General features: G+C 44.4%; 1 protein-coding gene across 11 annotated transcripts; it reads left to right on the forward strand.

Moving 5' to 3' along the window:
- Positions 1–125: 125 nt before the first annotated feature.
- LOC142576043 (uncharacterized) lies at positions 126–26,131 on the forward strand. Of its 11 annotated transcripts, none has more exons than XR_012826765.1 (7): positions 126–1,110; positions 1,591–1,813; positions 1,895–2,037; positions 4,519–4,586; positions 22,683–22,783; positions 23,510–23,652; positions 25,872–26,131. XR_012826765.1 is itself a non-coding variant. In XM_075685989.1 (4 exons), exons 1-3 carry the CDS (start codon positions 766–768, stop codon positions 2,011–2,013), a joined length of 687 nt encoding a protein of 228 aa, XP_075542104.1. In that variant the 5' UTR covers positions 126–765; the 3' UTR covers positions 2,014–2,037; positions 4,053–4,336. The 11 variants fall into 11 exon arrangements, 2 of the variants coding, with proteins under 2 accessions (XP_075542104.1, XP_075542096.1); XR_012826763.1 differs by having other exon boundaries at positions 129–1,110; positions 4,370–4,586; XR_012826764.1 differs by having other exon boundaries at positions 129–1,110; positions 4,370–4,586; positions 22,683–22,771.

The following is a 26,131-nucleotide window of genomic DNA, read 5'->3' on the forward strand; positions in this document are numbered from 1 at the left end:
TCTTATACACCCCTGGCACGCGCAGGCCTCTGCGAGCCCCAACCCACGGACCAGTCCGGGTTCTAGCTTTGATGACACGTTGTTTCAATTGGTAAAAAAAAAAAAAAAACACGATTGAATAAATACAATTACGTCCAGCCGCCAACTTGTGACGTTAAGTTCAGCACTACCGCGCCCCGCGACTTCTGCAACACCAGTCAGAACTTTGCCTCTGAAGGTATGTCGGGCAGACTTTCTCGCGCCTGCGGCGCTGAGTCAGTCATCGTTACCGGCGGCCTTTCAGCAGCGTCCGAGCGCACACAAACTCGGCCGGCCCCACTCCGTAATGCCGGCACGCCTAGGGGCAAACGCCTACAACACGCGCTAAGAAACCTCCTCCGTAGTGCCTAGGCAGAGTCATATCACAGAATAAAGCAATAATAAAGTCATACATGCAAGGAGCAAAAGCCCCCATATTTTCTCTCTCGCGCCCGGTCTTGCATGCGCCTGCGCACAAACGGTTGGCGATCCCTTAAATGAACGTCTCGTCGTGTTTATGACCTTGTGTTTGCTGACATCAGCGCCTACCTGGAGTTTCTGGTTGATATACTGGATATATCATGGAGTTTCTGGTTAATATACTACCAGCATCGACCAGGTTCTGGGTACCACGGCCGTGCTAGCACGTACACTATACCTCGCAGCCAGTGTTTCCTTGGTTTCGCGCAAACGTTTGTCATTGCCAATGCTGTTCTTCGGCCTGCAGGCGTTGTAGAAGATGAAACGATGGGTGGAAGTTGGTGTTGTGTTGAGGGCTGCACGAACAGGTCAACGAAAACGAACGGTGTCTGTTACCACAGGTTTCCGTCCGACAGCGCTCTTCGCAAAAAGTGGCTTTGTGCTGTGCGGCGCGTCGTTTGGTCCCCGGATAAAAACGCTTGCGTGTGCTCTGACCACTTCACTCCAAACTGCTATAAAGACAGCGTGTACTTGATGGAAGCCTTTGGGCTCGCAAAAGCGAACTACGGCAGGCGCCTGAAGGAAGACGCCGTGCCAACGCTGTTCGTGCACACGAAGCCCAGCCACCCACCATTACCGCGTTGGAGAGCGGCCAAGCGACAAAGAGCTCAGGTAAGTTATGCCAGTACATATCTGTGTAAGCCAGAGAACATGTTCATTCTTGAGTGAGGCTGCCTAGCGTCCCAAGAACAGCCCCCTCTGTCGAGTAGTTTATTTACACACATAGGAATAGGAGTGTCAATTCGTCCTGACTTGCTGTCGTCGGCGCCATGGCCTGTAGTGGTTAATATTTTTGAGAATTTCTTACAGTAGCTGCGCGTGCAGTTTCTAAATGAACGCCGAAGGATATGAGCCCAGACAAAAAAGTCTAGTGCAACTGTGAAATGTTTTAGATGATATAGCATCATTGCAACCTCGAAAGTATTGGGAACAAGATTGGTAAATTTTTTTTCTTACATCACTTGCTGTGCTCCCACAGTGGGTAATTTATTAAAGCTAGTGCACCTCTCAGCTGCGAGAGTCGAATACATTGTTGCCTGTGTGCCATTTGCATGTGCTACAGTGTACTTTTATCTTTTGGTTTGTGAACAGCTTGCCCAAGAGGCTCTCAGTGATGCCAAGCAGCTTGATAGTTCTATGGAGTGTAGCAAGTGTGGTCCTAGCTGCCAGGCCACGACCAGCTTGAGGGGCAGTGAACAAACAGCTTCCTGTGCGAGTGCCACTGCAGAGCGCAAGTGTGACTTTGTTGTCAAGACACATCACGTTGGTCACAGAACGAGGGCTGCACAAACCTGCCTCAAGAATTCTTCTGTTGGTGAGAAATTGTTACTATTGATGTGACTGGAAAAACTGGGTGCTTGTGTGAAGAACATCACATATATTTTATGTGTCACAGGTATTCAGGCCAGTCCTGTGTTTGTAAAGGACAGCAGCATCCAAACAGACGCTGCTATGCTCAGAGGAATCACATCAGGGGCCAAGGCATTTGTGTCCTGCACCAAAACCAAATGTTGATGTCCCAGATCTTGGTGCAAACAGGTATGAAATGTCAGGAATGTACAAGTTGAGAATGAAAAATGCTTTTCAACAGTAGTTGCAAACACAGTTTACGTAACTTTCAATTCTGCCATCAGGTCAGGCTACAATAGTGACAGCTGCTGTGGGTCTGATGAATCAGACAAACCCGCTGTGGTGGCTTAGCAGCTATGTAGTTGCACTGCTGCGCTTGAGATCACAGGTTCAATTCCCTGCTCTGGTGGCCGTGTTTTGATGAAGGTGTTATGCTTGACCTGCAGAGGCTGGCGATCTTTGGGGAAGCGACAGCCCCCAACCGAACGGTGCCACCATGTCTGCTGCGACGACTCGCTTTGTAAAAACCACAATGCACCGCTTCCCCTGCCGTGAGGCGCCGGGATGTCTAGACGCAGTCAAGTATTGTTTGTGGAGTTGCCGCCGCCTTGTCCGATTCGATTGGAGTGGGGGAATTCCTGGAAGGAGATGCCTTGTGGTGCCGTCTCACGCAGCTTAGAAGACGTCAGTCAATGGGCAGAGGTGGCCACTCACTGCAGGGTCAACTCTGGGATAAAGAGGCGCCTGCTCGGGTCAAGCATCGTGTCTGCGAGAACCCTCTCACCTTGGTGTGGTCAGTGTAACCTGTGCGGAAGTGAGTGCGTAAACCCTCCCCCTCAAAGGCTGGTCAGCTACGATGACTTTGGACGCTCAGTTTGGTCGAACGGCCGTTTTCCCTCACCTAGGGATCTAGGGAGAACAGAGTGTTTATAAGCAGCTGTTGTCGGCTCTTCAGGGTGCGTGCCTCTTTCAGTCATGTTAGACTGATGAACTGTAACATTCTCATGTAGATACTGTAAATAAATCCCATATTCCTCGTTCTCAATGAGAACAAGAGCCTCCCCCAACAACGTCCTCAGTGTAGATAAGTTGGATGATGGCATGAGCCAGCTACCATCTATTTCATGCCCGAACCCAAACATTACAAGGGCAAGATGCAAAGATACCTGTGTCATGAGCTGGCGTATAGAAACGGTGATGCTGAGTATACTTACAATATACTTTCTTTGAAGCATGTCTTGCCAGTATGAAAGTGGATAGAGGTGCTTTTGTTTCCCTCTTGGGCAGCTTGTGAAAGCTCTAAATGCTTCATTTGCAACTTGCCTTTCTATAATGGTTTTTAAAATTATTTCCAGCAGTCAGTTTTTGAAACTGAGGAATGCAGTCAGTGCTTTTCTTTTTGTCTGCAGGCCACCTGCACCAGAAATACCTGTACATGACTGGGCAACAGATAAAAAATACATTATTTTTCACTTTTGCATCATTGAGGTTCTGACAAAGTGCCAAAGTGGTTGGAGAGCACAGTTGAGATATCCAGTGGAACAAATCCACTGAATATTGTTCAGTGGATTCTACTTTGGGTACACTCCATGTCGAGCTAGCATATGTTTAATATGGATGCTTCAGTGCATTGACGTGCGGCTTTACTAAAACACAGTTCGAAGAGTACTAGTGTTAGTGAACATTTTAATTTTAGTGAATAATGGAGAGCTCTGGTCAACTGCCTGCGATTCTTTATGGAGGGTTCTGAAAGTCTACAACACCATTCTCTTCTTGTGAAGAGGGCAAGTGGGTCAGCAAGGCTACCTGTTTGGCCTAGAGAGAGCAGGGTGGGCACTGCCATGTTGAATATGACATAATTGCCATTTCATTCAGTAGCTAACGTGCACCTGAAGCATGGTACATGAACGCTTTTGGATTTCATTTCCGTAGAAATGCAGCCATGGTACCCACTAATTAAATCAGTGACCTTGAGTTCAGTAGTGCAACTCCATAGCCCTTAAGCCTCCAAAGCTGGTAGTGTTAAATTCGCACTACAGATGCCAATGCATGGTCATTGACTTTTCTGTGACTGAGTTAGCTTAACAAAACATTTAAGTGAGGCGAAACAGTTTGTTATTGCCAATAAATGTAGACTCTGGACTTGTTTTATGCAGTATTGCAGGAGTAAGGTAGGCATACAATGCCTTGTTCTTGCTTTTTAGGCATAAGTGTCACACTCGAAGGTCATTTGAAAGTTTTGGCCTGCCTGTAAAACATACTAATGTTTACGGAATATCGGGTTATTGGAGACGTGAAATGCAGGAAAAACGCTGGTAGTGATGTCTTGTGACGCTTTGTTCAGCCACAACGTGCTGGACATGCTGTTGTGTTACATGGGTGTGCTTGTCAAAGAATTGAAAAAAAGCGGCATGTTATCAATTATGCCACTGCCGACACTTTACACCAGCAGCTAAGTAGAATATTGTTGGCTACTTACAATAATAGATGTGTACACTCTGGTTAAACTCTGCTCTACCAGGTGGCACCAGCAACCAGTCTGCTCACTTTTACGGCTTCGGTAACCTGATGTTCTGCAAAGACCAATATGTTTGCAGACAAGCTAAACTTTGTTGTCAAGGGTGTGGAACACCATCTCCCTGGCAGCTGAAGGCAATCGTCATTCTCCAGATATCTGCACATTCATGTTAATGGACACTACCCTCAACATTCAAGTACTGCATGTGGAACTTGTCAAGGTGGGTCTTCATTTTATTAAAATAGTTATGCATTTTCTTGTTTACATCTATTCCTTACATATTAAGATAAGCTAACAATGTTCTGTGCTTTTGCGTAACTCTACATTAGTCTGCCATTTCTACATTAGTCTGCAGCTCGGAAAACAGTGAAGTATAAGAAAGCACCACTTAAAGTTCATGCTTGTGTAGTGCCTTTGTAAAGTAACGCCTTCCAGAAAAATTGATGCGCAAGCAACCCAGTGCAGCCCAACTTCAAAGCTGAAATATTTTAACACATGGCCAACAAAAGAAAGATAGGCACCACAGTGCTAATGCAGGCTGACTGCGACCTGGAAAAGGCGGGGTAATCCTGAGCACCTGGAAAAGTCAAGAAGAATGACCGATGAAACTGCCCAAGTTAAAAATTCATGCAGGTCACTTACCCCGGAACGATTTAGGTTGCAAGTCAACTTTCCTGTGCCATAATTCTGTCCTTCATCATCATACAAAAATGATTAAGGGTGTTCAAATATTTCAAACTTTCGAATAACAAATCAAATAGTGTCCTATTCGATTCAGACCTTGTCGCTATCCGATTCTACCTCAAATCTAAAAGTAACTATTGGACGAACACTAGGGGGTGCTGACTAGGGAGGTTGGGCTCACGAGAGTGTGATCCAATTTCTGGACTACATCACATCCGTGAAGTGGTTCCACATCATTCGAGACCAACCACAGCCGTGAGTGGCCAAAACATTTGATTTTACGAACCAGAATGCTACACTCTTAAGCAAAATGACACCCTTTTGCCACACAACTATAATCATCTGCATTTGTCCGCATTTACTTTTTTTAGCGCGGCGAGCCCGGTACTTCCAAGTTGCGAACGGTATGCCAGTTATCAGCATGACAGAGCATTCTTGACAGGAAAGTAGCGAGCACAGCATTTTCAAGAAAGTAAATGCAAGCAAGACAGATGACGATTATTGTTCTGTGGCAATATACACTGCAAAGGGTGTACATTTGCTTAAGAGTGTACTCAACCATGTGAGAGCTTGCTAAGCCTAACAGAGCCATGTAGGCGGCAGCACTACATTTGGCTCCACCGTTTCGGTCCTCTTTTTGGTTGTACCTCCTCAGAACCCTGGAAAAATTGATACCATTGGATTCCTGAAGTTAAACGAAACCCATGGACACCAACCTTTTGGCCCTTGCACAGTTTTCGACGCTGCTACGATTCGAAGGCGTTCATAACGAGGTGACAACGCTAAGCCTACCGACGAGTAGGGGAAGCGGCAGCTGCAACGTGGGAAAGCTGATGGTGTGCTTACAACAGATGGCAACGCCGGCGTACCTCCCGACTGTGGTGGTAGTGCAGTGGAACCCGACGAAGAACAAGACATCAATGTGGCTAGCAAATGCCTCAAATTTTGAGGAAGACAGCATGGAATACCAAGACGCAGATACACCATGGCGAAGTAGCCAACCTAACCTCAAAGCATCCATGTACAAACGAGCCAGAGATCCAGTCAGTGATGAGGGCAGCTGGCAGATGGTGCTAACGCTACACCAGAAGAAGGCCTTGGCACAAGGCAAGAAACTTCAGAAAAATATTGGAGAAGGCAAGACAAGCCAGTCGCAACTGATCAAGATGACTCTCGCCACCAGACAGCAATCTCTTTTCAGGAAACGACCACTTCTGCGGAAAGAGGACTTTAACGTTCGCCTGCAGCATGACTGCCAGTGAAAAACTTAACAGGCCCAGAACTCGCCGAATCCGTGATTACAGCCTGCCGAGGCCAAGTAAGTGGCGACAAATTCCTCCTAAGGCTAAAACCAAGGTCCAACATATTTATTAAGTCGATGCCAGACCAAACTATGGCAGACCACATCCATCGCATAATAAACATCAACATCAGTGGAAGAATGCATGCCGTAAACGCATATGTGGCCACTGGGGAATGCACGAGCAAAGGTGTGTAATACATGGCCTAGCACCTCGAGCCCCTGCCAGGACGCTGATGGCGGACCTATGAATCCACACATAAGGAGTAGAGATACTCGGAGCACGAATGCTCGGCGATACCAAAACTGCAGTTGTTACTTTCTACGGGCCAATCGTGCCACACTACGTATATTACACAGGTGATGAATTGGCGTGTTGCCCAGAACACTATTCAATTCTGCAATGTGTGCCATCAAACAATGCACTGCACAGACATATGCCCGCAGCCTGACTTGCCAGTCTGTCACAAGTGCGCCATGAAAGAACCCAGGGCAAACCACAGTGCCTCCCCTCCTGTGCCTCTTGTGGCGGAGAACATTTAACGGTAGAAAAGGAATGCAAGAGAAGGCTCAAGCGACTCAAGCACGCCCCGGCATTTTCAGGAAAACTTAGCACTTGTGTAAAACGCCTGTGGAAAAACACACCCAAGCTGCTACCCCCAGGACAAAGATGGTTCAGTTTGGATGACTTGGAGGACAAAGACAATGAATGGCCCTTGCAACACCGAGAAGAAATGAAGCCAAAACCCAGAGGGAGATTGCAGTCAAGATCCGAAACAAAAACACCAAAACAAACAAGCCAAAGAGGCCTAGCGAGACATCATACTTCCTGTCGTCAAAATCGAAAAGAGTCGTGGGCATCGACATCCCCCACCCCAAATCCCACTCCCAGCAGCTCAATCCCAGGCCCAGGGCTCCAGGGAACAAGGTGGAAAACGTCGACCATAAAAAGGTAAGCTTGGAGGGGACGGTCAAAACGGGGCTCCCATTACATCAAATCCCGAGTGCCAGAGAGTCGTAGCAGAAAATCGCATGCTCAAACAAACCCCGGAAATGTTGCCCTCGGCACCTACTAGGACAGGGAACAGCGTAAGAGCGGACACGTGCCCAGACCTCACCTTTTTGCTGAATGTTAGAATCGGTCACTGTCAAAACTTGGAGGAAAACCTGGGGAGCAACCATTGTATCGTAAGCTTTTCCACTACTACTTCCAAACTCAAACGCGATCTTGGTTCCGTGTCTAATGGATTGAGCAGCATATCAGTACTAAATTTTCTTGACCCAGCTGGCAAATGCGGAAGATTGGGCGCAGGAGCTTAAAGAGGCCTATGAAGCCTCATACCAGAAAAATGACGGTAATAATGGAAAACCCGGTGGTCGATCATGCCTGCTACATTTGTGGGTCTGCAGGTGGGGACTTGCCAAAAGATGAAAGCAACAAAGACAGAAAATTAAGAATAAGGATCATGGAAATCTAGGACCAGGCGAACGAATACGCGCATGAACTACAAGCAGAAAACTGGGCCCAGCTCAGTGACTCCCGCAGGGGAGCTCTGTCGACAGCGAGAACCTGGGCCATCCTAAGAAGTATGCTAGACCCAGAAAATACAAAGATCGCCACTACACGAACCCTCAGAACACTAACAGGCACCTACCAAGGTGACGACAAACTACTACAGGAACTTGGGGAATGATACATCGGAACAAAATATTCTGAGTATGTCACCCGAAATTATTCAGGCATAGAGAATGACACATTAAATTGGAGCTTTTTGCTGCCGCACGAACTGTTAAGAAAAATTCAGTGCCAGGGAAAGATGGGATCACCAATTTCATGCTCCACAATCTAAGCAACGAGCAGCTCGAGCGCTTAGTAGAATACTTCAACGAGCAGACCTGGGAGAACGGGAGCCTCCCACAACATTGGAAAGACGCCACCATCATACTCTTCCCAAAAGCTGGCAAGCCTCGCAGTCTGCAGAACTTACGTTTAGTGTAAAGCCGGTGTACAGCATGGATAAAACCACCTTATATGAACAGCCAACACAATGTCATTGTTGTCTGTTTTTCTACCAGCATGCTACTTCAGCGTCGTTTTCACGACCTAGCACATACCCGCGGTGACGATATAGGATGTGGCAATATCCATCGCATCATGTCTTGGGACACTCTTCGAAAACGTCATTCAAGCAAGGCTCACAAATCGGGGGTTCTCAGGCATGTTGGTCCCACGGAACCCTCCTAAGCCCTATGAAGTACCAAGGACACCCCCCCCCACCTCCCGTAATAGAGGCTAGGCGTAACGCACAACATGTTTGGGGCCAACCGTGGTGTCGGGGAGGCTACTTTGACCACGGCCGCTCTTTGACGGTGGCGTGCAGCCCATGTGGTCCAAACTAGGTGCAATCCTTATGAGCCAAGACAAGACAGCATTGCAACAAGGCATGCCGAGTAAGAATGACAGTTTTTAGTGCTTGTCGCACGCACGCACTTATAACATTTCATCACAAGAGGTCATAGAATTAGTGCCGACTACTTTTAGTACAGTAAAACCTCGTTAATGTGTATTCACAGGACCGAAAGAAAAAAACTTCAAAATTAACCGCATGTTGAATGATCGAGCATGTAAAAAAAAAATGCTTACTGCGTCAATGCGCCTTCATTTAATGAATGAATCAGCAAATCCTGTTTATATTTTGAACAAGAGCAGTGTGAAAGCTGCAATTCTCGTCAACTCGCGAATGAGTGCAGGGGCGAAAGCCTCGCACCTTCCTTCGCAGCATGGCAGGGGCATGCGTCATCATCTGAGACATGCTTTTCATTACCGCGCGCACATCCTAATTACTTTTTTCGCCAGTCGCCAACATCGCGTTGGCGGACGATTTGTCACCACCGGTGGACGATTTGTCACCACCAGCAGACGATTTGTCTCCAACAAGTCACCAGTCCATCGGGCTGTAGTCGGTTCTCTTAATCTTCGACAGCTTTGCACCGAGTCTGCCGCAACCGCTGCGGACGAAACCACAGCCGCTATCGACATGATCATGGACGGCGACCTTTCGGTTCTTAAGGCATGTGGCCGACGCGTGCCCAGAGTCAAAACGAAACTACTGTTTGCTGCAAACGCTGCGGACAAAACCGTGGTGGCTCTCCACACAGTGTTATGCGGGGCGATAAACGCAAGAATAAAGCCTTTAAGGGCACAGTTAGGCAGGAAGCGTTCCGGCTTTGCTGTCAGTCACGTACGATTTCCGTTGATGTGCATGGCGATGCGGACTCCGCCGCTTCGTTTCGGTTGGACACTAGCACCGTTTTAGCTCTTTTGCGTCGCGCATTTATGGTGCTCCGTGCTCGCTAAGCTACAGTACTAGAAGCAACTGGGTTTCGCTACTCTATGTATTTATTAGTATTTTTAATCCTCCGACGTATACGTCACCATGCACGCTAGCAGCACTAATCTACAAATGGGAGAGATGCGCATGGTGGTAAGTGACAGCCTCCAAGATTGAATCGAAAAGCTTAGCTGCACTGCCCATTTTTGGAGGCTTGGTGTCTGCTGGCAGATTTATTGTGCAGTTTGCCCATTTCTGTTATGCGCTGTGATGTGCTTTTTGACACTCGAGCATGGGTAATGGAGGTTCTCAGATCGAGTGCACTTCGTGTTCGCCGTTTTAGCTACATGGTGAACGCAGAACCAGGGAAAATTTATCAGTAGCTCGCGAACCCTGAGGAAGGGCCTGTAGAACCCCTGGGTTCCATGGAACCCACTTTGAGAATCCATGAGAAGACACTTATCAACTCGGGACATCTTTCTCAGACTCAAAGAGGCAGTCCTAAGCAATATACCCATGGGAGGGGAGCACATGGTAGTAGTGCTAGATCTTAAAAGTGCCTTTGACACGATGTCGCACACGCTCATACTCTAAGAACTGGAAATAGTAGAATGTGGGGAGAAAATGTACAATTGCATAAGCTCCTTCTTCATAGATAGGAAAGCCACGATAGGAGTAGAAGACATCAGGTCAGCGAACTTCAACATGCCTGGTAAGGGTACACTTCAAGGGGCCATCCCCTCACCCCTTTTATTGAATTTAGGCATGAACAGACTCACAAGGCGACTGCAGCTCATCCCAGACTTGAAATTCGCACTGTATGCGGATGACATCATCCTGTGGGCAACAACAGGTCCTCTAGGATACAAAGAACAAGTCTTGCGAAAAGCGATAGGAGCAGTAAGTGATTTTGCAGAACAAAGCGGCATGTCCTAAGCACCAAACAAATCACATTGGGTAAGGCTACACGGCCAAAACTATCTGAAAGATCAAAGCGTCAGCCTACGGTTAGGGAACACGGAAATCCCAGAAAAACAAAGAATCTGCATCCTAGGCCTATGGCTACAGGAAAACTGCAGAGCAGACTTCGCTACTAAGATCTTAAAAGCGACCAGCAAGCAAATAGCTTGTGTGATAAACAGAATAGCGAGGCAAGGCAGAAGTCTAAGTGAGGTGGAGGCCATCTACCTAGTACTACATGCATTCGTACTAAGTAGGGTCACATATAGCCTGCCGTATCAAGAGCTCAGCCTTAGCGAAACTCAAGTGGATGTGAATATACATATGGTGCATAAAGCTGCACTGGGACTTCCACCCAGCATGTGCAAGGAAAAACTACAAGCGCTCAAACTTTACAACACTTTCGAGGAACTGAGGGCAGCGACTATGCTAGGGCGAAAGGAATGCCACAACCTCTCAAAGGCACAGAGACGGGTCCTGATAGGTTTAAATTTCCCAATCTGACCCCATTATTGAAAGGAGGACCTCCCTTCCATCCCCGTGACTATGAAAACTGATTGATTCTCTGATTCCGAGGAACATGAGTCCACTCTACCGTGGCACAAGGTATGCGGCTAGAGCTAAACAACTTACTAAAATATTCAGGACGGATAGCGACGTCATATACATGGACGTTGCGATGTCCAACCAAGACCATTTACTTACAGCAGTCAACCACTCCAAACACTCAAACATCAAAATCTCTGCCTTACTGCACATCCATTGCACTGCTTGAGCACAGCTGACACAACTGCAATAGCTCTAGCAATTAGACAAGCAGAAGCAAGCAGGAACTCGATAGCTGTCCTGACTGACTCACAAGCGGGGTGCCGGGTGTTCATAAGTGGATGCCTACCGCAGATAACCCTTAAGCTACTAGGTGAAACACTCCGCAAAACGCACAGCATTACGTGGTGCCCAGGACAGTTCCAGGAAGCGAACGGGCGAATGTACTAGCTCGCAAACTAGTGAACCAACAGATGACGCCCCGAATAAAATACCAAGTGACCCCGTATGACATCCTGGAGCACCAGCGTCACAAACGACAAATCTATGTGCCTCTGCAGTTTGGAGTAGGAGACGTTCAGAAATATGAAAAAAATCCAGGCTAACATCTTTCCGCACCTGGGACTGGGGCACGCAGTGTGGCCAGTCGTATATGGGGGTTAAAGTTCCTGGTGTGGGGGGCGGCCGTCTCTCCCCCACATCATGTGTGAATATATAAATAAGCCACCGAACATTAACACCGATGGTACTCACCTCACTAGGGGAGCCTTGAGAGGCCATCCTCGCTCGGGCTGAGCTGGAGACTCAGAAGGGTCTCTTAGATCACGCTGAGCGTACAGCAACGGCCTCTGGAGGCCTCTGATTGAAAAACTAAATAGTTTTTCAATCAGGGGTGTGCGAATAGTGATTTTTGAGACCTAATCGAACACGAATCAAATAGGGCCAGAAATGAATCGAATATTGAATAATTTTTGAATAATCAACAGTCATTATCACAGCAATTATAAAATGTTGTTCACATCCTAGCATTCTTAATGTTAGCAAATTTTTGTTGTTACATAATACATTATGAAGCATTGTTTTTAATTATACAGAAATTCTGAGAATTGCTACAAATGAATAGGCATTCTTTGGCTTGGCTGTTATTTTGTTTCCCGAATTTCAGTTGGCCCACCCCCAAATTTCAAGTTGTCCAACCCCTAAATTTGAAAGTGGCCCATCCCCAAATTTCAATTTGGCCCACCCCAAAATTTCAAGTTGGCTCACCACTACCATAGGCTTCCCCATGCATTTTCTATAGAGTCCTATGTATCCCTATGGGTAATGTGTCACACTTTTTGCATTACAGACCCGATTTTCTTAACAAAATTATCTCTGTTCGTTTTTTTTCTTTTAATTGTTCCTTATCGCTTGTAAAGCTACCGATCATCTACATTTACACTATCAAAATGATTAAATCTCCGAACTTCACAAATTATGCATTTTTGCAGATATATGGCATTACACTTTTCGTGTGACAGACAGATTTTGATGGGGTACTTACCAAAGAATGCTTAGACATTGAAACACAAATGGAGACTTAGGAGCAAACAAGTAGTTTCTTCACATGCACATGACTCTTCAGACTGTGCGAATGATCAATGTATAGCCTTTAACGTATGGCCATCTAAGAGATGTAGCCTGCCCCACTACGCAAGCTTCCATGTTTTATGTCTGTACTATCCCTGCAGGTGTGAAAATTTACCATAATTTTGCTCCAATGTTATGTTTATTTAAGTGGGTGCAGTTGACGTTTCGAAATATTAAAAAAGTATTTGAACAATATTCGCATTTACGAATAGTGACTATTCGATTCGAAGATCGAATCGAATAGGACACTATTTGATTTGTTATTTGAAAGTTTTGACTATTCACACACCCCTACAGTCAATCAACTATTAGAGAATCCAAATATTTCTTGAATAGTTTTCGAATACAGTCGAAACCCGTGATAACGAAATCCCACGGCTACACAATTCTTGCGACAACGAAATATTTTCGTATCCTAGGTGAACGCCCATAGGATTCAATGCATTTCATACCTCTTGACAAGGAAATGTCACTGTACTGCAATCCCGCATCAACAAAATTTCATAGAATGTAACCCTGCTTATTACCTACTCATGCAAGGCTAGCAGGCTCCAAAATTTACTCAAATCCAATTGATTTGCATTGAAATTACGTAAAATACCACGTTACACTTGTGTGGGCGCTGCCTTGTTTGTTTACAAAAGCAACCAAGCGCTGGAAGTGATCGCGGAGGAAACACGTCATGGCTACCATATTGTTTGTTGATTGCCTATTTGAAGTGGCAGCATGTTGCTACCGGCATGTGATGGCAGTTTTTGCACACCTAGTGCAGTGTGTAGTGTGTGCCTCGGCAAGAAAAATGATGCAAACACAAGGTATTCCACGTCCCACCGATGTGGAATTGTTTATAGTGTTTGAGATGGCGGTCACAGCGTGGAGTGCTACACATTGGGCCGTGATTGAGCAATCATCCGTGAATATACATTCCTTGCTTCAAAAACGCTGGTTTTGGTGCCACTTGACAGACATCGCTTGCAGATTGGGTGCCGGATGTAGATTTGCGTGAAGGGGCCGGTATCTCGATCGACTGCCTTTGGGTGTATGATCACTTTCACGCTTCGCACCATACGCGTCTGCGTCTGCGGTCAACAGTGTGCGCTGCAGAAATGCTGCTGTATGCATTGAGCGCTGTTGCTCTGTGTGCGGTGCTGAGTTACGCAAACTTTTGCAAAAGTGGTTGTATCTCCGAAAACAGTTGACTGACAGTACTGCTCTGCGGCAGTGCTGCCACTGCTGATAGATGCATGTGGTGCCCTTTGTACTGTCGACAATGCCGTTCTGTATCTTCGAAAGCTTGCCAAAGTAGACTAATGTAATTTTGACAATAAAGCTTTGTTCTGCGATGCATTACCTATTTGTGCTGTCTCATTTCGCAACAACAAAATTCTCACAAAAGCAAATTTTTTTTGCATTCCCCGTTGATTTCGTCATTGCGAAGTCCAACTCTACGTCACTTCGTTGACTGTACGCAATATAACATAAAATTGAGTTAAAAATGTGATAACATTAATCCAATCCACAGTGTACATAACATGCTCTGTTGCTCAGGCAGCCATATTTTTCCAGCTAGATACGATGACTCACAATAAAAAGGCTGTTTAGACAGAGCATTTAGCAGTAAATACTATTTGGTATTATTTATAGATGCAGCACCTGTGTCCTCTCATTGAATTAAATATGTTTAATTGCAGTGTACTTGATACAATAGCGGCACCATCTGCTGTGGCTATTTAAACTAGAGGAAAAGTTCCTTTCTTCACTTGGCCATCGCCGCAGACAGCATGCACTTTTGATTTGGTCGCGAATGTACACACAGATATCGATTCGCTAACAAGGGAAACTTTATGCAATAATGCATAACTGCCTATGCGCCGCAGAGCACCGGGTTCGCGAAAAAACCGCTTAACAATTCCTAATGCTCCCGTTTATGCTTTTAATAAAGCATGCTTTGTAATGTACAGTGTAATGACAAACTTTGTAGTGTTGTGAATACCAAGATGTGAAAATTGTTTGATATTATAATGAGCTTGCTGTACATTATTCAAAACTATTTGAAAAATATGCAATCCGATTCTCTTCCCGGATTCAATTCGCTTCTGGCAATATTCAGTTCCAATTCAATTTGGTCTCAAAAACTACTATTCACACAACCTTAGAATTTATTGGTAAATTACATGCAGAACTGGCTTCTGGCGCTACATGGGCACACGCTTGGCACCTTCGTGCGCTTGGAAGAGACAACTTTCTATCGTTGTACAGTTGTCCACGTGCAGAGCTTGCCATTCAGCAAAGCATACTTTATGTTGCTGTGAACTTATTGATAGCTGTAGGGGCGAACCTGGAACAAATGGTCCATGTCAATGACAAACCAAAGGTTCTAGTTCACCGCAAAGCAGTTTGCACAGTTTGGTTAGCTCATGAAAACATATTACAGTCAATTCTTATTAGTGTAACAAATCCAGTGGGTTTTTTGTTGAACATATAGCGCAACAACATGCGGAGAGACCGTAGCCATAGGTAGGCACTGGACATACCATGCACATGGTGCAAAGTACTGCTGTGACTGCTGCACTAATTCGTTTGGATGCACCATAAGCGCTGACTACAGGGGGGCTGCGGGGCCTGAGCCCCCTCCGGTAGATGCCGAAGCCCCGCCCACACACACACCTAAAGTGCCATTACTAGAGCTTTGTTACCGACATCATTTGAGGTTTCTTTTGACTTTCTTCAACCTTTTCACTTGAAACATTACTGGGGCTAATAGCTTTGCATCATTGTTGACACGGATGTGCAAGAGTTTTATTTCATATTTTCACTTTATTTCTGCAAATCCTGTCAATGGGAGGACATGCGAATTAGAAGCACTAGTGATGGCTGCCTGATCTGTATTTTCTGATTCAGCATTGTTTTAAATTTCCACTGTAAACACCATGCACATGCACAAGAGAGAGAGAGATGCAAATGAGAGAAAGGCAGGGAGGTTACCCAGAGTTAAAACCTCCGGTTTGCTACCCTGCACTAGGGGCAGGGAAAGGAGAAGTAAAGACAGAAACAAGAGTGTAACAAAAATAAAAGCATGAAAAAAATGAAAAGGGATGGAATGGGGTCATTATAGTGTGTCTAATAGGTGACTGCCACGTAAAAAGGTCAACAAAGCCTTGACCAACTTTCGGTACGACGTCAGTTCATGTCAGCATTCCAAGACTGTTCTGAAAGTGGCCTGTCGTCAAGGCGTGCCAACGCGGTCGCTAGTGACAGCCGGTGCGCGCTGCATCGAGGACAGTGGCAAAGTACGTGTTCGATAGTCTCCTTGTCGCCACAGTGACTGCAAGCCGCGCTGTCATCCATATCGACTCGGAAGGCGAAAGATCTTGTGTAGGCGACACCAAGCCACAGTCGGCAAAGTCTCGAGCCAAGAGAGTCCAGAGGGGGGTCGAAGTCGAAGTATACACACAGGACAAGGTTTATTATATTTTGAAAGGGAAGGAGATAGACAATCAAAAAATATTTCTAAAGGTATTAATAGCCTATGCCTAAAGAATGAATATGTTCCGTATGTTCACCACACTTCAAACTACTTTGCGTGCTTTTTTGACCATGAAGAAAGCCTATAGACTTCAATGACCCCTTTGGCAGAGTCTTTTATCAATGACGTGTGAAATGCATGTGAATTTTGTGTGTCTCAATATTGCTTCTCTTTCCAGTAAGCAATGCTAATGACTCATGAAAAAAAAACATTTATAATAATTCACAACATTTATTAGGGATGGAAACATCGTCAGTTGCATGCAGAGGTCATAAATAAAAACAAGGTGTCCCAATTAACTATGATGCACCTAGATTAAAAAAAAAAGAGAGGTGCGTTACTCGAAGAAAACCTAGTGCATATTGTTTACAGTACAGTGGAGTAGCTGCTAGTAATTTTTTCGTTACTGAGATTAATTAGGCAATTGTAATTAATTATCTAACTCAAGACATACTATCCTAATTATCAAAGTGTCAATGAGGTATTTGAAGGCACAGCAAGGGACATCTAACTGCAGTATTTTCAGCAATGTACTAATTGCATACTAATTTTTTTCTGACGGATAAATAAACCCCGCGAAATATGGAGAATACCACGTGACTGCGCTCCCACCCGCATCATAAAGCAGTGCCCTCCAACAGGCTCCCTCCGAGTTAGCCAGAACGAAAAAAAGAAAATAAAGAAAAACATAGTGATCAAGCTAGTGCCTTATCTGCCGCGCTCCGGCAGAAGTAACACATCGCGTTTGGTGTTAGTTGGAAACAAGCTGTGATAGCTGTTGTCTTAGCATCGATAAAGTGCCGGCATGTTCTTTTTTTTTTTTTTGCCGCAAAACCTATTGCAAAAAAAGCGAATTGACAGCGTCAGTGCAAAGGTTTAAAGGTGCATTTTGTTTCGTCCCAGTCGCCATGTCTTTCTCTAATGAGATCTGCAAATGGCAACAAGAGGAAGGCCACAAATATATATATCAGTCATGGAAGTGTGGCGGTAGACCAAACGCATCGACTATCATCAGAAATCATGAAAACTGAGACAAACCGGCAGCTTGAAAAAACAGCGGAGGAGGACTCCATCTTTGAGTCCAAGCCTATGCACGGATGTTCTAGCATTTATAGCCTCAAACCCTCATGCTAGCGTGCGGGACGTGGCCTCGCGGGTGCCCATTTCCAAGTCATCAGTTTGGAGGATTTTAAATGATGGCCTTTCACCTGTACCTCGTTAACCAGCACCAGTGTTTAGAAGATAGGGACCTGTAGAATCGTCTAGATTTCTCTCGAATCTGGTCCTCACAAAAGCAGATAAGTCACCGGACATATTGAGCAACATCCTGTGCACAGATGAAGCCAATTTTTGCAGAAACACCTAAGTAAATTTACATAATGCACACTATTCGAGGGACTCCAATCTACACTGGGTAAAGCGCAATCGGCACAGTACCAGTGGTCGCTGGTGTGGTTCGGAATTCATGCCAGTGCCATAATCGGTCCCATGTTCTTCGATCACACACTCACTGGACAGCGTTACGTGAACGAAATCCTTGAAGGAGTGGTGGATGAGTTTCTCAGCGAAGTCCCGCTGTCACGTCTTCCACTTCTGTGGTATCAGCAAGATGGAGCGCCAGCACGCAGCGGCAGCCGAGCACGAAACTGGCTGGATGCGACTTTTCATGCGCAATAGATTGCATGGAAGGCACCAGCCTGTAAATTGGCCGGCTAGGTGACCTGACCTCTCTCCACTTGATTTCTTTGGGGTTATGTGAAAGATTGGGCTTACATGATCGAGACGGACATCAGATTAGTTCAAGGCAAGGATAATGGATATCTGCTGTAGAATTCCGGCGTCGGTCATCAAGAAAGCCACTGGAGATGTGATAAAATGGACACAGTACTGTGTAGCTGCAAAAGGAGACCTATTCGAACACGTCCTCTAGGCTGGTGTTCAACGGAGCTTACGAATTCATAGATAATAAGGGCACACTGAAATCTGAAGGGATTTTCTCGCTTTTTTTTTTTGTGCAGACATCCTGATGCCAATTCGGCTCGTTTAAAAGTGGTATATTTACTTTATTGAGCACATCAGTTTCGCTTTCTTTCTACACGTTGGTCACTTCCCGGTCAATTTATTTAGCTTTTATTTTTTGACACCAACCTGTTTTTGCAGCATGTATGCACTTTAATGAAATATAAAACGGTCACTTTAATTTGGCTTTGGTCCAAAGCAAGTTTCTGGCTTGAAATATAGCTTCGCATGCACTCTTTTGATGAGGTGCGAGCAAAGCTGGGATTTTGCAGCAATCTATGCCTATTACATTGCTTTTCGCACTTCGTGCATGGTCAGAGCAGTACTTTGGCCACGTTATCAAGGGGCTTTTGTCATCAATGGGATCAGTCGGCCTTGAGAGACGGATAATAAGTGTGACATAAAAATGAGAGGAAGGAATAGCTGTGAAGCCATAAAACCTGGTGTTGGTGCTCCTTCCGTATCATTATCAAGGTGATGCGCTGTCTCCTCGGGTTTCGACAGGCAATGCAGTTGCTTTCAATCAGCTTATTTGAGGGCGCTGCTTTATAATGCGGGTGGGAGCGCACTACCGTGGTATTTTTCATAGTTCGTGAGGTTTCCTTGCCAGTCGGAAAAAATTGTATGCAATTATTAGTATGTCGCTGAAAACATGCAGTTTGATGTCATTTTGGGCGTGCCTGCAAATGCCTCATTGACACGTTGAAAGTTAGGACAGTACTTCTTGAGCTGGATAATTAATTGCAATTACTGAATTAAATCTCAGTAACAAGATAATTACTGGTGGCTACTCCACTGTACTAGAAACAATATGCACTAGTTTTTCTTCGAGTAATGCAACCGCTCTTTTTAACTCTTGGTGCATGATAGTTGGGGAACACTATAATACACTCAGTAACTGAAATGAGGCCAACCCAGACTCACTCAAAATCAGAATCAACACCAGTCATGTGCAGTAGCACTTATACTTGGACTCACAGAAAAAGAAAGAGAGAGAGACTGCAGTTTCGCCGGAAACGCGAAGCAGTATTAGTGATAGCCAAGTATGCGACAATTACACGAAGGAAGATTACACCACCCAGAGGACTCGGGTTGTGAAATTGAACTGGAGCAAACTAGTCAGTTGGAAGAACAAATGTGTATTACTGGAGACATCTTTGTGGCTGCAGAAATGTGACAGTGGAAATATTACAGTGCATAGGCCCCGCACTCTACTGCAAAATAGGCTCTTTAATTGTGGGCTCGATGCCTGGAGCACGAAATAAATAAATCTAAGTTTTTTTGAAGTTTCCACATCATTACCTTATAGGCAGGTGTACTTGGCACCTGCAAATTTTTGCCGGACAGCAATATATAATGGGCCTAAAGATTTTATCACGGCTTTATGTTTTTTCACCTTAGTCGACAACGCCCTTTGCACTCGCTTGTTGGCCTGCCTTCTGCAATAGCAAAGATGTTGAAAAGTTTGAATGTCACCTGTTAACTTTGCAAAACTGTTGCTTTTCCATGGTCAAGCTGCAGAGATTATGCTTGTGTGCTTTACTGGCAGCAACTTATACGAACTGAGTATAGATATGTGGCGTCTGGCTGCCTAGCTGGCAGTGGTGTGTGCCAATTCTCAACAAGTTCACTGGTACATTTGCAGAGCAGACACACAAACACACAAAAACAGCTTGTGTGCTGCCTTAGGTGATATATAGATTGTACGCAGTATGCGCTTGAGGAAGAGCGAGTCATTTGGGTGGAGTGTGCTTTGCTCGGGGTTGCCATGAGTCTTGCTTTTTGAGTAAGTACATCATGCTGAAATGTAAACCGAGCAAAAGGCTATTACTTATACTTTCCTGCTACTGCTGGCTTAAGCTGTAAGTTTTCCTCCAAGTTTTCATTGTTTTTCTGGATAGCCAAATTTGTTGGACATTTGCGAGAAAAATAGTATGGAAAGAAAGTAGCAGTTTCGCCTGAGAGGCGAAGTGTCGATTGCAATAGCAAATTAGTGGACAGCTGTACAAAGTACGGATAGTAGTTTTATCGGCCGTATAAACTTGTGAAAATAGGCATACTAACTAGGTAGATTAACAAGCATGATGTCACGTGTGCACAAGCAAACATGAACACATCTCACTCGATGATCGCGGAAACTTTGCTGTCGAAATGCTGGGGTGAGGAAGCGCGGCAGCAGTGAGCTAATCGACCTTCGTGCTGCCTCTCGCATCAACACGAACTAAAGTGCAAACATACAGTGCACGGTGGACTCTGTGCTGCCGCAGGTGGCTTTCAAGATACAGCGGCCCGGAGTAGAGCCCCCCTCCCTCCCTACATTCTTAAAAACATTTGCACCCTTTGAGGCTTATCTTGTCCCACAACAATAATCACCTATCTTGCCCGCATTTCCTTTTGTTAATACTACCTGTCCCGATACTTCCAGGTCACGAACAGCATGCGCATTATCAGTGCGACATATCATTCTCGCGAGGAAAGTAGCATGAGCAGAGTTTTCAAGAAACGAAATGCAGGCAAGGCAGATGACAATTATTGTTGTGGGATGAGATATGCCCTAAAGGGTACAAACTTTTTTAAGAGTGTACCCTCCCCCCAGAGCCTTATGCATGACGGGAGATGGCGTGCTTCCTCCCTGCTTTCCTCTTTTGAGTGCGCGAGATTGAGTCGTGAGCACCGGCTCACCTTCGCATGCTTTCACTTGCACATGTGGCATACGGCGTGCGGCGACAATTTTATCGCTCTTGTACTTTATATGGAACCTTACGGCAACGCCGATGCCAGAAATGCACCTGGAGTGTCCATAAAATGGCTATAGCAATAAAACAAGTTGCTGTGTTCTGATGCTTATTTTTTAGTAGTCATGAAAGTTTCACTCCAAAGGTAAAAAAAAAAAAAGAAAGACATGGAAAAGTCAGGATTTAGAAAAAGTAATTTGCTAGACACCCCGTTATAAGCTCCTTTTCTTGTGTGATCACTTTTTGCTTGCATTTTGTGATGTCGCAACAGATGGAGTCACCATTCATCTTTGGGCTATTTTGACTGCCACCTTTTGAACTTGTTGTGTTGAAAATAAAATGGCCATGTATTAATCTTTCTGCAATACTGAATTGCATGAAACAGAGTGCATAGTATAATTACGTCCATAGGCTGGACTTTGTCTGGCTGTTGCTGTGTAATAGAATAACTTTCAACTAATAAGTATTTTCCACTCGACTGAATTGTCACCCAAAACAGGAAGTAGAAAGGTTTTCAGAGAGCCCTTCGCCATACAATCGAGCTGGATATGGTTGTCTCATCACTTGTCACTGACAGGCACTTGGAGATCAAGTCATTCATGAAAGACTACCACCACAAAATAACACACTTGTTTGACCTTTGGCACATTGCAAAAGGTAAACTGTCCATCGCTGTCAATGCAATGGATGCTGCACATTTAAATCTGGTCTCTTTTCTAATATTCTTAGAAGATTGCTGCTCTTGCATGAGCAAAGCAGCATGAAGTCTCTTACCTAGGAAATCCCTTATCCAGCACTTTTATTGCTGCATAGTGAACAGTGATGTGGACGGGAAGTTAGGTGGCTGTCAATCCTTCATCACATGATAAATGTGCACGAGTACCTAAACATGCTGCATCCCTTATGCTTTGAAAAACCAATGCAGTACCTTGACTTGTTGCTGAAGGTAGTGGTGTGAAGCATCTTTTTTTTAAATGCTCTTCTTGGCATTCTTGCGTAATTAAGAACCTGCGCGCAGCCACATATGGGTGCAGAATTTAATAAAAGTATGTTTTTTTGTGGCAATATGGCTGGTGGCATTCAACTATTTTGATACCTCTTCCATAACACGTGTGATTTGTGGTGTAAAGTTACTGGCATTTACAGATGGTAGGTTCTCTATGAGCCATATAACTGTGTAATTTTTTTTTCTGCATTTCTGTGAAGTGGTGTAAATACCATTTTGCTTTTAGAATCAGTCATTCCAATAGCTGAAGTCAATTCTGGGAACACCCCATCTTCTGTGGAACCTGCCATGTGCATCAAACAGTACAGAGTTCCTTCTTATTCGTTATGCTCCCATGAGTAGCAGATTCACCTATGAACAAATGCTGGCAAGGTAACACTTATGACACTAACAGTTCGAAGATGGGACAAAGAGCGCAAGAAACAGACACAGCTTCGTTGTGTCCGTTTCTTGCTCTCAGTCATAAGTCATGCACCAGCTAGCCAAAATGAACACAATCATAATGTAGCACTACCTGTTAATACCTGCATAGTGCAAGCTGAATGGAAGGTCATGAACGGCACTGCCTAACACTTGCAGGGTCAGAGCTTGTGCACATTCACAAATACCCAAGAAAGTGGATGGAAGAACAGCGGTCACCATAGCTCAATTCGTTGAGCATCACGCAAGTAATGTGAAAGGTGTGGGTTTGGCTCTCACCGGTGGCAATTTTTCCTCCTATGCGTTCCCTGGCTTCATTCGGTTGTGTCTAAAAAAAAAAAAAAAATCTATCCCCTTGGTTTTTTTTCTTCAAGTTCAGTGCAGGTAACATTTTGAAAAGAGGCTGTGTGTGAAAATGTGGTTTGGAATGCTGCAGCTAGTGTTGCATTATCACTTCTAAACCAGAAACTGCTCACGAGGGTTGCAATATGGGCTTGTTGGTAATGCATCTTCAAGAGGTGTACAGTAGCGCGATTAAAAGACGGCACAAAAGAAGACACACAGGGACCCACAAGACACACAGGGACACACACAGTGCTGTGTGGGTCCCTCTGTGTCTTCTTTTGTCCCGTCTTTTACTCGTGCTACCGTACACCCCTTGAAGAAGCTGCTGTATGATCACGCTTGCATGATCTCAAAGGTAGTTTTTATTCACATGTTCTGGTACAAATAGAATATTTTGCATGGATTGTGTGCTATGTTTTATATTTGATTGAAGGGTGAAGGTGCCGGCTGCTTAGTGGATTGCAAAAGTTTAAAAATCTCGAGAAGTGCTGGACAGAAAGACTAGAGTATGATGCATGTGTTTAGTCTGGTCTTCATGGATTTCTTCTTTCACAGCTTTTTTGTTAACTATTGTGCCCTCATTAGCAGATGAGTCCACAAGGTTTATTTATGAGTTTATTTTGTGGTTCCATTCATTGTAGAACACAGATTGCTGCTCTTCACTACAACGAAAATAGCAGTAGAGCTACACTGACCTATGTGAACGGAGATCAGCGAATTTGCCAGTGTTTTTCTTGAGGGGAATGAAGTGGACTGTGGCACCAATGAAACAAAGCAAGATAGAGTAAGTAGTGTCATCATGTAATGTTTATAATTTAAATAGATTGCGATATTTGAACAGAACAAAAACGTGCTCTAGTGTTCAATGCTGCTTGAGGTTTGTGTTGAACTAAGTTGTTAATTAAAGCTATTTTTGTGGAGTGAAATGTTAGGGTGAATTTCAATGGTGAAGTCAGCACAACTTTCTTCTGCTCTTTTTGGAGCAAGTGTGTTACAATTACGGAGTGAGGGTGCGAATCGCGTGTTGCATTCATAGATTGAGAGATTTCCAGCCACGACCACTCTGAGGAGCAGTCGAGAACAGACGGAGTTAACCGGAATTCTGCGTAACACATTTCCTTTATGAATGCTTTTTCATTCTCTTGCTGTTCACCACGCTTGGTGGTGCCATGGTAGTTGTGGATTTCATGGTAATTGCAGACGCCAAGAACAACTTGTCACAGTGTGTAGCGTTGCTTTTTCTGCTCGATAGTGACAGCTCCGACATAGATATTTCAAGTTCTAATATGTGTGACGGTTCTGACGAAGTGGACACAGTGACACTGATTATGAGCAGGCATTCAATAGAACATTTCACCTGCACTGACAGCAAACAGCGCAAGCAGACGACCACGCACTGCATACAGTAAGGCACTACTGCTCTCACGCTATGCTCCATTGGCGTGGGCTGTGTTCCAATCAAGAAGACAATGCTGTTTGCCAGAAAGGGGTGCTTGCTCGAGAAGCAGGTCCACTGCTCCCAATCTGGCATTCACGATTAGGGATGTACGGACACCTATAGGCTTTCTCTTGCTGTCATTTTTCATGATTGAGCTGCAGTTAACTTCCTGCATATTGGCTGCTTACATCATACATGCCAAAATTTGCATACAGCCAGAGTTTAATGTATCCTATATTGAGTACATGTAGGAGGCTTTGTTTGAATGTAGGACTTCAGAGGCTGAAACAAGACATTCAGATAGATCAATGCATTGTAAGTGGGTGTAGTGCTGTGAACAGTGTCGCCACCAAATTTGCCATATCACGTTTAGATTCTACAGCTTATATGCTCGAAATGTAGCTAAAGGTTTTTCTGCACACATCAATTGGTAGAATTGCAACGAGTGGCATGGCCAAGTGAGTTTTGTTAAAGGGGGATGGACAGCAAAATCTACTAAAAATGCAGTTTTTAAAATTTTAATGCCAAAATATGCCAGCATCTATGGCAAATGTTTGCACCAAGTGGCGTCCTCAGATATGCGCTTGAAGGTATTGAAAGATAGGCCAAACACACCAGCTTGCTACGAAAGTTTGGGTGACTTGCTGTGTGCTTTGTTATTCTTGATTTAAATTGTACAAATATCTTCATTTGTGTAACCATTTAGAATTATTATGTCTGTAGTTTATTTAACGTTTTGAGTAGTTCATTGTATGCCCTAAAGGTGTCATAATAGCGGTGATAGTTCATGTGCAAAACCTTGATTTTGTGGGCATCCATAGTAAGCCACTGTTTAGGATGCAGTTGGTTACTACAGTAATGGCAACAGTGCCAAAACGACCTTTGGTGTTACACCAGGTGTGTTTTGCATTGCTGTGCCAAGCAGGGTGGACCATGATGTATAAGATAGGCTGGCTTTCAGGCCTCTGCCAAATGCGAGAAATGGAAAAATCAAGGTGAGTGAAAGAAGGGTGTTAAAAGACAATCCGAAAAAAAAAATAATTGTGAACACTAATGCACCAGGAGCGTTCTAGGGTCAACTTGTTGGAAATTAAAAGTCAATCATGTTTTCTCAAAACACCGTTTTGCTGACAAAAGAAAGATTTTCTGTAGAACTGCTGTACTTTCCAAATAGCATTTTTTGTAAATTGTTCTTGAATTCTTGCTACACCTACTCAACCAAATGAAATGTACTATACAATGGCTGAAGCTACCCTTATTATTTTGGTTCAGAACAAAGCCCAGTACATATAAAACTAACAGAAATTTTTGGAGCTCTTTGCCTACTTAAAATTTTCAGAAATGTTCCTTCAAAAAGTAAAACATACTAAAATGATATTTGAAAAATATTCAGTATTTTTGTACTAAATGTACCACACTTTTAGAAGACACTATTAGATAGTCTAAAAATTTCCAACCACTGTACTTTGCTAAAAAATTTGCAAAGTTAGAGATAGTTGTAGCTGAATACCTAGGTCCACTATACATCGCCCCTTAAGTGCAGCACTGACAAATTATTGTTTCAGGGTATGTGTCCATCCTCATCAGTAATGTCTTGGATTGCATCAAGAGAAATGGCCGTCCTTCTCTGCAGATGATAAAGATTCTGCACAGTGACATCATGGCGCTCTCTCCATCATGTATGACTCAAAGCCAATAAAGCAGGAGTCACTGTTCGCCCTCTGCTCCACAGCACTGAAAGGTCAAGAAAGTAGATTGCTGTGCAGCAATGCCATAAGATTTGCCAAACAAGAATAAAGAAATCCATACAGAATATCCTGTGGGA

Source organism: Dermacentor variabilis, chromosome 1 (genome assembly GCF_050947875.1).
Source record: "Dermacentor variabilis isolate Ectoservices chromosome 1, ASM5094787v1, whole genome shotgun sequence".
Lineage (NCBI taxonomy): Eukaryota > Metazoa > Arthropoda > Arachnida > Ixodida > Ixodidae > Dermacentor > Dermacentor variabilis.

Bases quoted from the DNA above. Each gene is read 5' to 3' on its own strand.
- LOC142576043 (XM_075685989.1), top strand. From the start codon at position 766: ATGGGTGGAAGTTGGTGTTGTGTTGAGGGCTGCACGAACAGGTCAACG. The intron at 1,111-1,590 runs GTAAGTTATGCC...GTTTGTGAACAG, and splicing joins CCAAGCGACAAAGAGCTCAG to CTTGCCCAAGAGGCTCTCAG. The intron at 1,814-1,894 runs GTGAGAAATTGT...TATGTGTCACAG, and splicing joins CCTCAAGAATTCTTCTGTTG to GTATTCAGGCCAGTCCTGTG.